Source organism: Choristoneura fumiferana, chromosome 10, assembly GCF_025370935.1.
Source record: "Choristoneura fumiferana chromosome 10, NRCan_CFum_1, whole genome shotgun sequence".
Classification (NCBI taxonomy): domain Eukaryota; kingdom Metazoa; phylum Arthropoda; class Insecta; order Lepidoptera; family Tortricidae; genus Choristoneura; species Choristoneura fumiferana.
The window spans coordinates 19,438,473-19,454,511 of record NC_133481.1 but is presented as its reverse complement, the minus strand read 5'-3'; the positions used below and the strand labels follow the sequence as shown (position 1 = coordinate 19,454,511).

General features: G+C 37.3%; 1 protein-coding gene across 2 annotated transcripts in view; it reads left to right on the top strand.

Annotated features, from left to right (window-relative positions):
* The first annotated feature begins 286 nt into the window (after nucleotides 1-286).
* LOC141431658 (uncharacterized) overlaps nucleotides 287-16,039 on the top strand; it is a 56,751-nt gene continuing 40,998 nt past the window's right edge. For both annotated transcript variants that reach the window (XM_074092840.1, XM_074092839.1), the window contains exon 1: nucleotides 287-375. In XM_074092840.1, coding sequence (XP_073948941.1) covers nucleotides 358-375 — 18 coding nt within the window. In that variant the 5' untranslated portion in view covers nucleotides 287-357. The remainder of the gene's footprint in view (nucleotides 376-16,039) is intronic.

The following is a 16,039-nucleotide window of genomic DNA, read 5'->3' as shown; positions in this document are numbered from 1 at the left end:
AAAAATAGATATATCTTTTCTAAGCCGGTGCTAAGCAAAAAATTTAATATCTCTTAGTAGTCTGTGATCTAGTCTTCGTGATGAGATTTTGACCATGAGATCTCCAAAGGGCTTGAACTTTAAAGCTCTTAAAGCTCAGGTAAAAGTTACTAAACGAGATCTTATCTTATCCCTCAGTCTTCCGTAGATTCTGGACAAGGAAGCTAATCCAGATCGATCGGTGAAAACGTAATTAATATAATATTCGTTTGGAGGGGCGTTTATATAGTAATGTCAGCTTGCGGGCCGCCATTCGCCGCGCGTAACCTCCGCGCATGTGCCCGCCTCGCGAGTGAACAAAGTGACAGTTAAACTAACATGGCGGCGAAAATTTACGTAAGTGTCAAAAGTGTTATAAAAAATTCAAAATAGGAATGTGGTTTGGAACCAACCCTGGATTTAAATAAAAGTGATTTTAGTGTTTTGTGGTGGTTCGAAGCCACAATTCTATTGGTCATTGTTCCGTGTGATTGTGCTTGTGTAGAGCATTGTGTTACATACAGGAAAAAAGTAGATTATTTAGCGATACTTGTGCAATGATTTACTGGAACGCTTTGTTTGACTTGCAACCGCCAGAAAAGTTCAACACATATTTTGAATGAAGAACTTTTTGCTGTAACATTCTTTTTATAAAAAGCTAACTGGCAGCTTTTTATCAAAAAGTTTGCGATCAGAAAAGTTTTATAATGAGTCAATATCACATCGAAATGTTGTTAATACTTACATTTTTATTTGCGTTTTCAACTTATATGGATTATTGAACATATTTTTGGCAACTCATAAAAAATCTTCTTTTAGATCTTTTTCTGACCACTCCGTGCACTTGTATACTTTAAAATTTTGTTTTTTAAAACGAAATAAAATCGTCGGTATATCAAATGGCACACATCGAACATGGCAAGTGTTAGGCAACACGAATAATGCCTAGGTTGCTTAGAAAGGACTATAGTCGCTCCGGGTCATTCACCCCGTAGCCCTTTGTAAATATAGGTTGGGGTATATTAGTGACTATAATGTAAGATTGTGTATTCTGTCTCTACATGTTGTATGGCAACTTTAAAATTTTGACCCCAATTAATATATTTAAGGCTTCTACGACGTGTTACTGACTAATATTCAAGAGATAACTCATTACAATAAGATATACTAAAACTGTAATTTTTTTTTTGGTATTTGGTTACTTGTAGCTCTAAGTAAACGAAAACTCATAGAGAACCAAATAACGTCAACGTCATAAATTTGTATGCAAAAAACAAACGCGCATCCATATCCTACTCGTACTTAATACTAATATTATAAATGCGAAAGTTTGTAAGTCTGTTTGTTTGTTACTGCATCACGTCTAAACCACTGAACCTTTTTAGATGAAATTCAGTATACGGATAGTTTGAGTCCTGGGGAAGGACATGGGATAGTTTTTATCCCGGGAAATTGCATAGTTCCCGCGGGATTAGCGATAAAAGAATTTTACGCGGACGTAGTCGCGGGTAACAGGCTAGTTAATATTATAAATGCGAAAGTAATCTGTCTGTTTACCTGTTTGTCACCTCTTCACGCTTAAACATCTGCACCGAGTAAGATGAAACTTGGTATGGAGATAATTTATGACCCTGAAGAGAACATAACATTTATTTATTACCTATTTATTTTTATTCCGGAAAATTGCATAGGATCTCAGGGGATAGCGATAAACGAATTTCTGACACAAAATACTATTTAAAAAAAATGATTCGGTTGTAATGATCAGGAAATATTGACGCAAGCAGAGAATTTCAATTCCTAGTTGTCTGACACAAATATGATACTTACTTTATTATCCTGCAGCCCTAATCTGGTACTATAAAAGAAGACAAGTTTAAATTTTAATTTCAAGTATCTACGAGTTTTCTATTCAGTTATTTAACATCCTGTGGAAATACGAGCATATAATAACGTTTATATGTAACAGGAAGTTATAATTCGAGAGTGGTTCGTGGGATAAACAACACATTAGAATGTAGAACAAAAACAAAATAAAATTTTAATTAATAATGAGATTCTAGAAAGTGCAAAGTAATAAGTTTTTGAAAAGCAGCTCTCAATTTGCAATTTAATTTAAAAAACAGGTGTTAATGACATACTTCAATGTATGATGTACCTACAATTCGGACTCAAAACATGTGTATAAAGAAAAAAAAACGAAGTTCATCTCAAACAGCCAATTGTCCGAGTTGTGCTAACGAGATGGGTTCCCCGCATCGAAAGTGAAAACACGAGTGAAACGGAGGAAGTCGAGAAATAATTATGTATAACCGGCCAGTCACCCCGTGGAGCTTGAAATCGAGAGTTAGTCTATGAAATCTAGTTTAATAAAAAAAATAGCTATCATTTTTAATAAGTTGATTGATCATTGAGCTGCCAGTGTCATAGATACACTTTGTACGATCATTTAAAAAAATTAAGCAGTTTTTTTTTTACGTTTGCATCTTTCTCGTAATAATAAAAATAATGATATAAAATTTAAAGAAAGAAAGAAGACATTTATTCACTAATACAGAAAACACACAAATACAATAACAAACTTGCACGGAGAAGCAAAATTTAAAAGTTTTAATTATAACGTTATTTATTCTATTATAGTTACTCGATATTTTGACTCTACATTGTGGAACTACCAACACACAAAATGCAAATGTACTAATAAAGATTTGACATTAAGTCCTCAGTTTTTAATAACTGCACACGTCTAGGTATTCAGACTTGCCTAGTATTACATCGCGTGGGTACTTATTATTAACATTAAGGTTGCCTTGAGTTTTTGCTAGACGCCGATTTATCTTAAGATAATGCTAACGCATTTTATTATTTCTGCGCTAACTAACCTTCCAGCGGACATTGTCTGGCACGATCTCACGGATTTAACGCGTGTAATTGCGTTAACGCGTGTAACGCATATTGTTACGTTTTAGTTAATGGTTGATTAATATTATTAATATACATGCGAAGGTGACGTTTTACGTGACTGCTAATTTTAATATTATTCAATATTTTTATACATGACTGTAATAATGGACAAAACTTATCTCTCATTCTCTTTCATTTGTCGATTGTTCGCAAGAGAATGCGTTAGCAAAAACCACTAGCATACCGCATGCGTTTTTCGCCGACCTATGAAAACGGTTAACGGCATGTTACAAACAAGAATCTGCACCCTGCATGCGGACCTTAACTACCAATGTGTAAATGAAATTAAGTACGTAAATGAACCCCCAGTTTGACCACTGTGTGTTGCCAGTGATGACATACGGATCTGAGACGTGGGCGCTAACGATGGTCCTCATGAGGAAGCTCAAAGTCACTCAGAGGGCTATGGAGAGGTCTATGCTCGGGGTTTCTCATGATGATATCCGCAGTAGAACTAAGGTTACCGACATAGCCTGAAGAATTGCGAAACTGAAGTGGCAGTGGGCGGGCGGAGCACTTTGCTAGCAGGACTGATGGCCGATGGGGTCAGAAGGTTCTCGAGTGGCGTCCGCGGACCGGGAGACGAGCTGTTGGTAGGCCTCCAACAAGATGGAGCGACCACCTGGTTAAGGATCGCGTTGGATGCGGAAAGCACAAGAACGGTCTAAGTGGAGAGCCTTGGGGGAGGTCTATGTCCAGCAGTGAACGTCTTTCGGCTGACATGATGATGTAAATGAAATATATAAATAATGAAATAATTGTGCTCTAGGCATGGTAAAACGAAGCCTTTAATGTTTTTATTCTGATGCAGGAACTGTCATAAAAATGTTAAAGTACTTAGATACTTACTTTGTCACCTTTGCCTAAGTAGGTAAGGGTAAGGCTGACTGTTACCCACGCGTGAGACACAAGTTTAACCGCGTAGGTTTACCGGTTCACCGAGTAAGTTATTACAGATCATTACTGAATGAAATTTAATAAATTATAACGGACAATGGGCGGGAAACAGATTTTAGTCATGTTGGATTAATAGGTGCACTATTGGCACAAAGTTTTACCTTAAATTGTGAAGAAAACATTAAAAAAACAAGCTCGCAACTCGTGAAGGTAATTGTTTGTTTATACTCTTTATTGTACAAAAAGGAAAAACAAAAGGTTACATAAATAAAAGTTGTGTTAAGTACAAAGGCGGACTTATCCCTGCAGGGATCTCTGCCAGTCGACCTTTGAGTGGTAGAGGAGCAATCCAAAAAAAACAAGGATCGACAAATAGAGCAAAACAATTGAATAAATATAAATGCAATTTGTAATGGTAATTTGTGATATAAGAAAAAGAAATATGATTTTTAGTCGACTAGAGAGAGTTTATTATTAAACCGTGGTCAAGTGCAAAACAAGGTTTTTTTGCGGATCAGTAATTTTCAGAATTTTCCCTTTACCAAATACTTGCCATGGATTCGTATAAGTATTATGCTTAGGAGAGGGGCGCTGCAAACACTGGATTTTTATAGATACCCCACAATATACGGAACCCTCGGTGCGCGAGTCCGACGAATCTGGAGGCCTAAAAATAAAATTTAGTGATCATGGACGAAGAGAAAACTATTTGTATAGTTAGATCTGCAGTAGCGTGTCTGTTTTATTTTTTCACGGGTCACACAACTGACACCTTCGTCCTACATCCATTTTCCTTTTAAAGTACGATACCCTAAGATTCCATGTGACCCTGAGATTGCGTAGGCCTCCCGTTGGACTGAAGACAACGTGACAAATTCCGGGCTCTGGTTATGACTATTGGTTCTTCACAAGTGAATAATATATATATCCTCCTAAGTCCTCGCGTACTTTATTAAGGAACAATTAACACTAAGAATAACGGCCGAATGTACTTTATAAAGTACAAATTGTTCATTGAATAAAGAATTCTAAGAATTTTCGTAATAATACCTAGGACCTTAGGACCTAGGGCCTAGGTGGTAGGACCTTGTGCAAGGTCCGCCCGGATTGCTACCACCATCTTGCTCGCTAATCCTGCCGTGAAGCAGCAGTGCTTGCACTGTTGTGTTTCGGCGTGGAGAGTGAGACAGCCGGTGAAATTACTGGCACGTGAGGTATCCCATCTTAGACCTCTAGGTTGGTAACGCGTCTGCAATACCCCTGGTGTTGCAGATGTTTATGGGCGGTGGTGATCTCTTACCATCAGGAGACCCACTTGCTAGTTTGCCATCCAGTCGAATAAAAAAAATTTTTTTCGTAATAATGTCCAAAATAACAAAGCAGGTCAACCACGTCTAGGTCTTAAACGCTAAGTTTGTTAAAAAATGTCAGGTCTCAAGAGCATATTTATTTATGTTGCATACCTATGGAGGCGAAACAATGGACTGTATTGTAATAATAATAATAACATATGTATTTACATTGATTTCAAGCAATAAATTAATTTAATTTAATTGAGAGTTGCGGGCAACCGGTGGATGCAAACGTGGCGAATATTATTCATTGTGACAATCTATAAGGGTCTTTGCTGAGCAGTGGACATCTTTTGGCTGATGATGATGAATATGTAATGTATGTTATTGGTGCGAAATTTACGGATGATTTTGATCGAGCTCTAGTTTTACCTTTTTAAAGTCAAAACAGATGCGTCTGCGCTTCCAGCGTCTCTACGCATGCGTCCGCGTGGGAACGGGGCCGCTTGCGCCACCCAGCGCTGGGCACGACCCGGCATCGTGCCTAATGAACGGGGGAAATGGGTACAGTTCAAGAGTTACGGCTGAAGAAGAGCCAGGCGGACAGTTTATAGGTGCACGGCGCAATAGTATAGCAACCCTCCATCCATCGTCACTAACGGCTGACGAGAATTATAAAAAAGCTAGCCATATTGTGGAAAACCAATAGAACTAATTTCTTGCACTGGTAACTTGCACTTGCTTTAAAAGTAATTAATTAAATTAAATTAAATAAAAAATTAAGGGGGGCTCCCATTAAACAGACTTGATTTTTTTGCCGTTTTTTTTGCTAATGTCTAATGCATATATAATGGTACGGAAACCTTCATGCGCGAGTCCGACTCGTTCTTGGCCGGTTATTTTAAATTCAAAAGGACCATGGGCAGAAATGTCCCCCCCCCCACCAACAGAAACGAAACATTTCTCATTTTAATAGATCTTGGCAACCTGATGATATTTTACTGTGACGAGGATCGCCCTATCTATGTTTGTTTGTTCATTTCAGTGAAAGTTACAGGAAGAAGGTTACAGAAACAATACAATACATATATAGATATAAGTTGTATGTATACTGCATTAGAAATTGAGAATGACGCGAAATTTCTACAAAAACAATGATTTCTAAGTGTCGAGTTGATGCTAATAATGTGAGTACTCGTACAAAGACGCGCTTGGTTTAGCTTCCCACACGCTCATAAAACATTCACACATGTGTGTACAGTCAGCTACAATAATATCTGTCACAGCGAAGCGTGCAAAAATATCTGACGCGTCCTACCGGCTATCAGATATTTGGGCGTTTTTAAAAAAAAGTGTATCCTTTTTTTTTGATAAAAATAATGGTTTTTCCTGCTGAGAATCAAGAGTACAATCGATTCCGATCGTTTAAAAAAATGTTCCCATTTTTTTCATACAAAATTTTATGAGTCAGTTTTGTCACGCCGATAGGCGTATGAAAAAAAGTCGCTAAACTGTCTTTTTTTGGGTACATTTTTTTAAACTATCGGAATCGATTGTGCTCTTGGTTCTGAGTAGGAAAAACCATCTTTATTCCAAAAAAAAGAAAGGGTACACTTTTTTTTGAAAACGCCCATTTATGCACGCCTTTTATGCAACACCCATTATAGGATGATGGTGATGATAAATATATGCCAAGCATTTGACCATGAGCTTTTTGGTGTAGATAAACATAGGGAGGAAAACGTGCGAAGTAGTTAATACTCGTAGATGTGTGTGAAGTTCGCGTTCCGCATTAGCCCCGCGTGGAAATACCCAAGCACTCAAATTTCGAAAGGAATCCTGTGCTCAGAAGATGAACTTTGGTATACTTACTTAATGGAAAGACACAGTACTCACGAGAGGTGTCGTTAGCTTAAAAACTTATTAATTTCAAAGAAATTTGCATGGAATGTGACGCGTTATTTTTGTTCGTCAGTGTAAAAGATTTAATTAAGTGCAGTAAAAAACAAGCTCAGTAAAAAAAACATTTAAGCTATCAGGGCGTTTATATCGACCATTAAAATTATGTTAATGTTTCGCATAATTATTTAAATTTGGCGTTTATTTTATGGATTTCGATCGAAAGCAGATCGTTCACCCGTTGACCTAGAGGCAGGGTCATAATAATATACATAATCATCTTCACCACTAAAGCCTTTTGAGACGGCACGAGAAATTTGTGCATAGCGGTACAGTCACCAGCACCAATATCTGACACGACTCTATTTCTAGGGCCGGAAGGACGTGTCAGATAATTTTGCACGCTCCGCTGTGGCAGATATTAATGCTGGTGACTGTACATATCCGTCGATGTGCGATCACTTGTAAAACTTTTAATCCTATTTAGTGACCACTGATCACCTACCACCAGATGACCGACTTGTTCTTGTGCCAACTACGCTAAGGACTTTGATGCGATATCACTATTACGTTTACTGTTAAATGGTTCCATGGTGCTTCATGAATTAAAGTCCTTGACGGTACCATAAATTAAATAAAAACTAAAAGGAAAGAATCTTCGGTTTCTGGACTAGAATCATTAACCTATCTAAAAGTCAAAGGAATAAACCACAAAGCCATCTCCTTTATCGCTCCCATTAGTGCAACCATAGACAAGAACAATATTGGTTGCGAAAGATCAACGCAACCTTCTTCTTATCTGTGGTAATATAACTGAGTCTGTGTAAAAAGGTCTTATGTATGCGACGAGTCGTGAGAATTAACCATCCTTGGTAACGGTACTTATTTAGGTAACGAGTAATTTCGCTCATTTCCGGTTTTGTAAATGATATTTCAAGGTTATATGTTTTAATTAGTGATTTGATTTAGAAGGTGGGTCGGTTTAGTAAGATGGAGAAATAGAAGATAACCGAAAGGGGGTTGTATTTGTTTTTCTAGAATAAATATGTAGAGTTATCTATGCAGTTAAGGAATTATATGTCGAAATAGTATTTTATGCAACTGTATCGTAATAGGGGTCCTTAAAACACGAGAGTGGGTTTATGAAACGAGGCGAAGCCGAGTTTCATAATAAGGTCACATGAGTGTTTTAAAGCCTAATTACGTACAGTTGCATACAATATTTTATCTATATCCATATATTAAATCCTCTATCATGTGTTCAAGAATCATTGAGAATGACCTGCATTATCGAGAACTAGGTAGGTATGTCTGCCCCACGAGCTGCGCCCGCGACGACCTGCTGCTGCACGTGGTCGCGGCGCCCCCCCGTGTTGTAATGATGTATGAAATCTCACTACGATACAGAAATCTGTATCGTAATGACCATTACGATACAGCCGTGTTCATAATATAATCCAATGTCGTAATGCTGCTTATTACCTATGGTTTTTGAACGCATAATTGAGGATTTATAATATGGGCGTAGATAAAGTTGTTGTTGTTGTTAACATTCCTATTAATTGGTAAACAAAATGGAGAACTGAAAATTATTATAAACCTTAGCTTAGAATTTAGACAATATTACATACGTCTGCGAGATCACTCATTTGACAGGGTGCTAGTTTGGTTGGCTACGTTTCTTCGTTATGCCGAAATGCCTTACGTTGCCCGAGTAAAGTACCAACCAGCTCTATGCTTACCTGTGTGACTAGATTCTTTTAAACCATGAAAAGAATTAGGCTTGAAGTAAATAAACAAAGTTCATTTTTAATCTAAACATAAGCTTTCGCTGAACCAGAATTATAGAGTGTGCGTTGTGTGACTATTTAGACACATAATATTAAACATAAGAAGAGTGTATTCGCCTACAAAACTCTAAACTCTTATTGTATAAAATAAGAGAACTAAAATACAACTGACAAACCTTGAGATACTTGTACAAATGCGGACTTATACCTTTAAGGGAACTCTATCAGTACTTTGAGAAAAATAAAAAATAAATCGACTTACTGAATCGACTTCGTTTTATACTTTATTATTGGGAACTAATAACCTGTGGCAACTTTGTTGGTCAATGTTAGATGTCATTGTTTATAATGTAAGTTTTAATGTACTGTTTGTGCCCAAATACATAAATAAATAAATAAATAGACTTTTATATAAAAATCGAAAAAAAATGAACATAAGAACATTAATCTGACTAATTAGCAATACAAAAACTTAGCCTACAATCAGCTGAATTATTTAGGACTAGCCGCGATGACGTTACCCGCGACTCCGTCCGCGCAGAATTCGTTTATCGCTATCCCGCGGGAACTATGCAATTTTCCGGGATAAAAACTTTCCTATGTCCTTCTCCGGGACCTAAACTATCTGTATACCGAATTTCATCTCAATTGGCTCAGTGGTTTGGACGTGATGAAGTAACAAACAAACAAACAGACTTACAAACTTACGCATTTATAATATTAGTGAGATGATCACATCAACAGCATTACTCTGTATTACAACAAATGACAGTTAAAAAACAAAATCAAGTCAATTAACAAAACCCGATATTACAGGCACTTTGTCGCAACCGCGAATGTCCAAATTTACATAATACTTTTTACTTTTATGCACCCGACATTTCAATATCTGTAGCAATTCCCGTGCTTGCACAACCGATGAACCGATTAATATTATACAACTCGATAATTGTGCTCGAATTACTGCACAATCGATTGGAGCTCGTGTGCGTTTAATGGGCTTGAGAGGTTTTTTTCTTGTAAAAAGAATTTTAATTGTAGTGACAAAACGCGCCGGGTATGAAATTGTTATGTTGGTCATAGTGAAATCAGTCGGAATTTTCTACAAACTATATAATTCGTAGGTACATACTCTCTGTTTTGATTGCCGGAATGGTTAGATTATTTTAAATTTTATTCCAGAGGTCCTTAAACTATTTACCCCTCAACATACATATTTTGTAGTTTAATAAATCACCTGCTTACTTTGCTGCTTGATTAGGTCGCAGGAATCGGTTTTTAAATGTGTTTTTTTCGTGTACGTAGCAGGTCTTCGTACACTCCTCGGGGCCGATAAAGACCTCTTCAGGTATCATCGCCTCGACCTCTATATATATAAAAAAATGCGTAGATGTATAATCATTCAGGCGTTACTTTGCGTAAGATTCATTTAACTCCAAACTATTACTTTGCTAGTCCAGTGTGTAAGACAGCTATGTCTTTAAATCGTGAAACTTTAAAATTCTGATTTGCATTTACTATTAAAAAATATACATACCTATTAGATATGGATGTTTGGAAATCTCTGCATTGGTCATCCCTGTCTTCAAATAGCGTGCCTAATATAATTTTTAATGCCTAATATAATCTAATTTTTAATGCTTTGGATGTAATTTAATAGCATTGTAGACCAGTTTTAAAAACTATATGTTGTGGAGTTTCTTGCCGGATTCTTGTCACTAGAGATTTTTCCGAAAAGGTTGTAGAATCTTCGGCATTCGTAATTGTAACAAACGTCTGAACCGATTATGAAATTTAGAATGGAGATAGTTTAAGCCCCGGATAAGAGCAAATTAATCTTTTATCTAGGAAAATTACTTAGTTCCCGTGATGTAGCAAATAAACGAATTCTTCGCAGACGAAATCGCCAGCAGCAGTTTTTAAAAATCGGCGATTGACAGCTCCGGTTGGTTTAAAACTCTAAGGGCCTGTTTCACCACCTGTCCACTAACTTTAAGTGTCAGATAAAAGTAATGCCGTCTTTGTTTATTCGGACAAAACAAACAGAGACGGCATCACCAATATCCGTCACTTAAAGTTAGTGAACAAGTGGTGAAACAGGCCCTAAGTGGAGGTGGAGATGCTAAACTGCACCGACGTGCCTTGTTCGCCGTAATCGGTGAGAGGTCACGAGCGTAAAGGTCTTTCCTGGTTTGGTGACCCTTGGTGCGACAGTTGCTCACCTAGTGAAGAAAAGTTGTAATATGTAACCCGTTTGACGCGTTTCACAGTGAATGGGACACTTTGTTCTACAAACTACAAACTATTTTTTTGCTCACCAGATGTTGTAATACATATCTGGTAGGTAAGCATGGTGAACGGTTTTGTTGCTCTGATGATGATGAACTCGGTTGAGTTCGAAACGTCAGCGTAGTGTGGTGGTGGCGATATTTTTGTTTGTGTGATGGGTGTGTGTTTCTACATCGTGGAGGTGGAGGAGATGCATGGAGATGTGTTGCATAGACCTAGCTATCATAAGGTCGCGGGTGAGCAAAGTAGGTACTTAATTGTTTATAGTTCATTAATATGGACTTCGCAAAGAAATGCTTGATTCAATCATTTACTTTTTCTACATTACATAATAATCAGCGGACCCGGCAGACGTTGTCCTGTCCGAAAAAATACTACATTAAAATTACTGTCTTGTTATGAGAGGAGGCCTGTGCCCAGCAGTAGACGTATATAGCTGGGATGGATGGATGAAAATTACTGTCATTATTCTGCAATTTTAAAATCTAAAATACTCCATTACTTATCCGAATATTGTGATTTGTGGATATATACTCAAATTGTCGAATCGAAACCTTTATTTAATTAAATGAGTTCTTTCATTTGAGGGGGGGAGTTTTCCGTATCATGATGGATGAACATTTAAGGTCTATGTTAAACAAACTTGTAACTAATTTAATCGGTAATCTAATTAGTTGCGGGCTTAACGCATTACTGCCATTGTTTTAAGAATCTTCCGATAGTTGATGTCGATGTATTGTTTGTTTAGCTGTAAAGGACAATCACAAGGCTAAACTTAGATTTTGTACCTCATCATCATCATATCAGCTATAGGACGTCCACTGTTGGACATAGGCCTCCCCCATAGACCTCCAGTTGCCTCGGTCCTTGCATCCAACGTGAGCCCGCGAATTTAACCAAGTCATCCATCTCGTTGGTGGACGTCCTACGCTGCGCTTGCCGATCTGCGGTCTCCCCTCGGGAATCTTCTGCCCCAGCGACCATCTGTTCTCCGTGCTAAATGGCCTTCAACGAGCTAATTCGCTTGGCTATTAATATTCCAGAATTGCAGCCTTTCTTCTATTTTCTTTTTAGTCGCATCGCAAGTTACCTTGGGTGTCCTCGTGATCGTACAGTCACCAGCACCAATATCTGATGCAATAAGCGTGCATAAATATCTGATACGACTCTATTTCTAGGCCGGAAGGATGTGTCAGATATTTTGGCAGATATTAATGCTGGTGACTGTACTTTTCTTGTTGATTGTAATATAAGAGCTTCTATATAACAAATCTCATGTTTCTCGGATAACCGGAAGTTCCATAGGTACCTATAGGTTTTTCAGTTGCTGAAATTTGTATGGAAACAGCTTTTTTAATGTCTATATGTTTCGTATATGTTGACTTGGAAGTTTGACTTTTTAACTGTTCCTATTTGATAAAAATATTAATTTCCTTTTAACAAGCTTTTATTTAATTTCACCTGTCCCGTTGTCTGTCTGTCTGTAATCAAATCTTGCAAGTTGAATTTGACCAACTTCCAGTAGCTGGATTGACTTGAATTTTGGTATACTTATGTTAATTGCGTGACAATACAATAATCAGGTAGTGACATCCTGGTGGTCCGGCCAGGATCGTCTTTACAGGACGGAATTCTTCAACGGTCAATGGCATCGACTTGAATTTTTTATGCAATAGTAGTTTGGGTGACAATACAAGTACAGTCAACAAAAAGAACAGTCAGCAAAAAAAAGTTTTTTACCAAAAGGCAAAAACTTATTTTGAATGAATGAATGAATGAATGAATGATTTATTTATTTTGGAAAACATCACAACGATATTACAGTATTTACAAAGCCTGTCTAAGAAACAAAGATATAGTGAATTTATTGTTGAGGTGATTCCAAAAAAGGATTTCGCTCAGCATTCGTCGATACATGAAATGCAAAGACGCTGATTTTCAGTGAATCCGTTTAGACAATCACAAGACATAAAGGTATCGTAACGTAAAGCATCGCAAAGCAAAACAATGGAAGCGCAGTGTGCAGCTGTACCCAAATATAATACATAATATTTAATAAATAATAATAAATTTGATAATAAAATAATTAATAAGAGAAGAAGCATCTTGACAGAAGGACAGACCGACGGCAAAATTATCTTTATAAGGGTTCCGTTTTTTCCTTTTGGTTTCCGTTTTAAAAATTCAAGTAAACTTAAGTATTTCATGAAAACAATACCAGTGACCTGTATCCTTTACTTTCTTCAATGTTATAGCTTACACCTAGGTATGTTATAATTTTTCACAAAATCACATTCATATTCTCTATTTATATCGGATGTCCTACAGCGGTCTAGATTCGTATCCCAAGACGTCTGTCACTTTCTAATCACCGTGAGAAACGTTTAGTTTCTATTTCGTTCACATTCACACAACATTATGTGAGATATTTGAGATGAGTAATTAAAGTAACTATACTTTAATTACTCATTACAGTAACTACATAAATAAGCCGAGGTAGCTCAGTGATTGGACTTATGGCCAAGTAAAGGGTTGTGGGTTCAAATCCGTCCTCGCACCTCAAAGCTTTTATACCTATTTATGTGTATAGGCTGGAATGATGATGATGATGATGATAATATTTGACGACCGGATGGCCAAGTGGTCAGAGAACCTGACTATGAAGCTTGAGGTCCCGGGTTCGATTCCCGGTCGGGGCAGATATTTGTATGAATAATACGTATGTTTGTTCTCAGGTCTTGGATGTTTAATATGTATTTATCTATATAAGTATGTTTATCTGTTGCCTAGTGTCCATAGTACAAGCTTTGCTTAGTTTGGGACTAGGTCAATTGGTGTCAAGTGTCCCATGATATTTATTTATTTATTTTATATAACGGCTATAAGCGCCACATTTGTACTCTAAATCTCACTCCCTCGCTGTTGACATGGTTAGAATTTATTGCAAGTGCAAATTCATTATGTAGAACCGGTTTATACTGTCACTAGTGTTGCTAACACAATGCCGCCAACGCAGAGAAACAAAAGAAATTAGCATCTCCCCGACCTCGACCTCTTTAAAGTTTAAAGAATTCGCTGTGGCTGCGCCGCCCGCGCCTTTTGTGCTCTATTAAAAAAAAGGCTATGTGCGAGTCGGAGGCGTAAGGAGAGTCCATACAAATTTGTAGGTATCTATAATAAATTAATAAATATCGTGGGACGATTGAGACCATTTGACCTAGTTCAAAACTAAGCAAAGCTTGGACTATTAATACTAGGCAACGGATAAACATACTTGTATGTATAGTTAAATACATACTTAAATATCCAAGACCCAAGAACAAACATTCGTATTATTTATACAAATATCTGCCCCGACCGGGATTCGAACCCGGGACCCCAAGCTTCATAGTCAGGTTCTCTAACCGCTTGGCTATTCGTCGACTGTCTATGAACAGACAGTGTTTTTTTTGGGGTTGAGTCGCCTTAAGGGGCAAAGACATGTCCTTGCTGTTTACTTACTTCTTTTTAGTTTTTTAAATTCATCACCAAATATTTTAGTGAAGGCAAACCTACGTGCAACACAGAAACCATACTTTCTAATGCGATTAATTTTATCAGACCACCAACCGATTTACGATTAATCGTAACGATACCGGACAATCGAATGTGCAACGTTTTAAATCGAAGCATTACGATAATGCGAAAGAATCGTGACAGTGTTGATTAAATTAAGATCATATTTAATAGACATCCGGTTAGTCTAGGATTAGGGTTCCGTTATAATGTGCTGATTTATCATCATCTTCATCATCGTCTTGGCCTATAATTAATAGTAGACTTACAATGTAGCTCACTCCTGTAGATCATAGATTCCTTTTTTACGCGGGAAATACAATTTTCCGGGATAAAAACTATTTTTATAGTTATAAACTAAGTTAACGTAACGTTATTCAAACTATTTGTATACCGAATTTCATCAAAATCGGTTCAGCAGTTCTGACGCGAAGAGATAACAAACAAACAAAAAGACTCACAAACTTTCGCACTTATAGTATTAGTAGGATTAAGTCTTGCGGGCGCTATTAATTAATTACGTAGATAATTTAATATTATTTGAATGTTTTGTTTTACGAAAAGTACATAAACATAAATGACATCGAAAACCCGCAATAAGTAGCGCATAAATTTAGGTATTGCCGAAATGGCCCCGGATTTCGCACACAGTAATTAATTACATAAACTTAATCATAATTCGTGTGCCCTTGAAAATAAATATTATAAAACGTATTGTCTGTTTGTGTGTGACCCAACAAGACGTAACAGATAATGTCAGTTGCATAAATCATTTGCAAAACTAAGGTTCCCGCGCTCGCGAGATTGTTTGATAACACTCAAGTATTACTTATATAGCTTTTTTTTTAAATCAGTTTTATATTGAAACAAATAACATCTTAAGGTTTCTACCCACTGCACCGTATCATGACCGTATTATAGGGTTGCCATAAGTGTGGGGACACAGACCGGGACATTTGAAGAAAAAGTGGTAAAGGTAGAAAAAAAGGAACTCTTATTACAACAATAGGTAATTAACTTTAAAGGTTTAGTCCTCGCCTAAACTAAAAACAACTTTTAACACAGTCATTCAATGCCAGCAACCCGCCAGTCGGTTTCTCTGATCGTAGCCGCTTGCTACAAAGTGGAAAATGCACGTTATCGGCTATGTATGTTGGCTAGTTAGTCGTGTATATTATTATTTACCAAGTCCAGTCCCCCTACTAAATAACTATGATACTTAAACCGGGACAATTTGCTTATCGGCCGGGGCGCCGGGACACCATGCTTCAAACCGGGACATGTCCCGGCGTACCGGGACGTATGGCAACCCTACCGTAGTAGGAACGTGTCAGC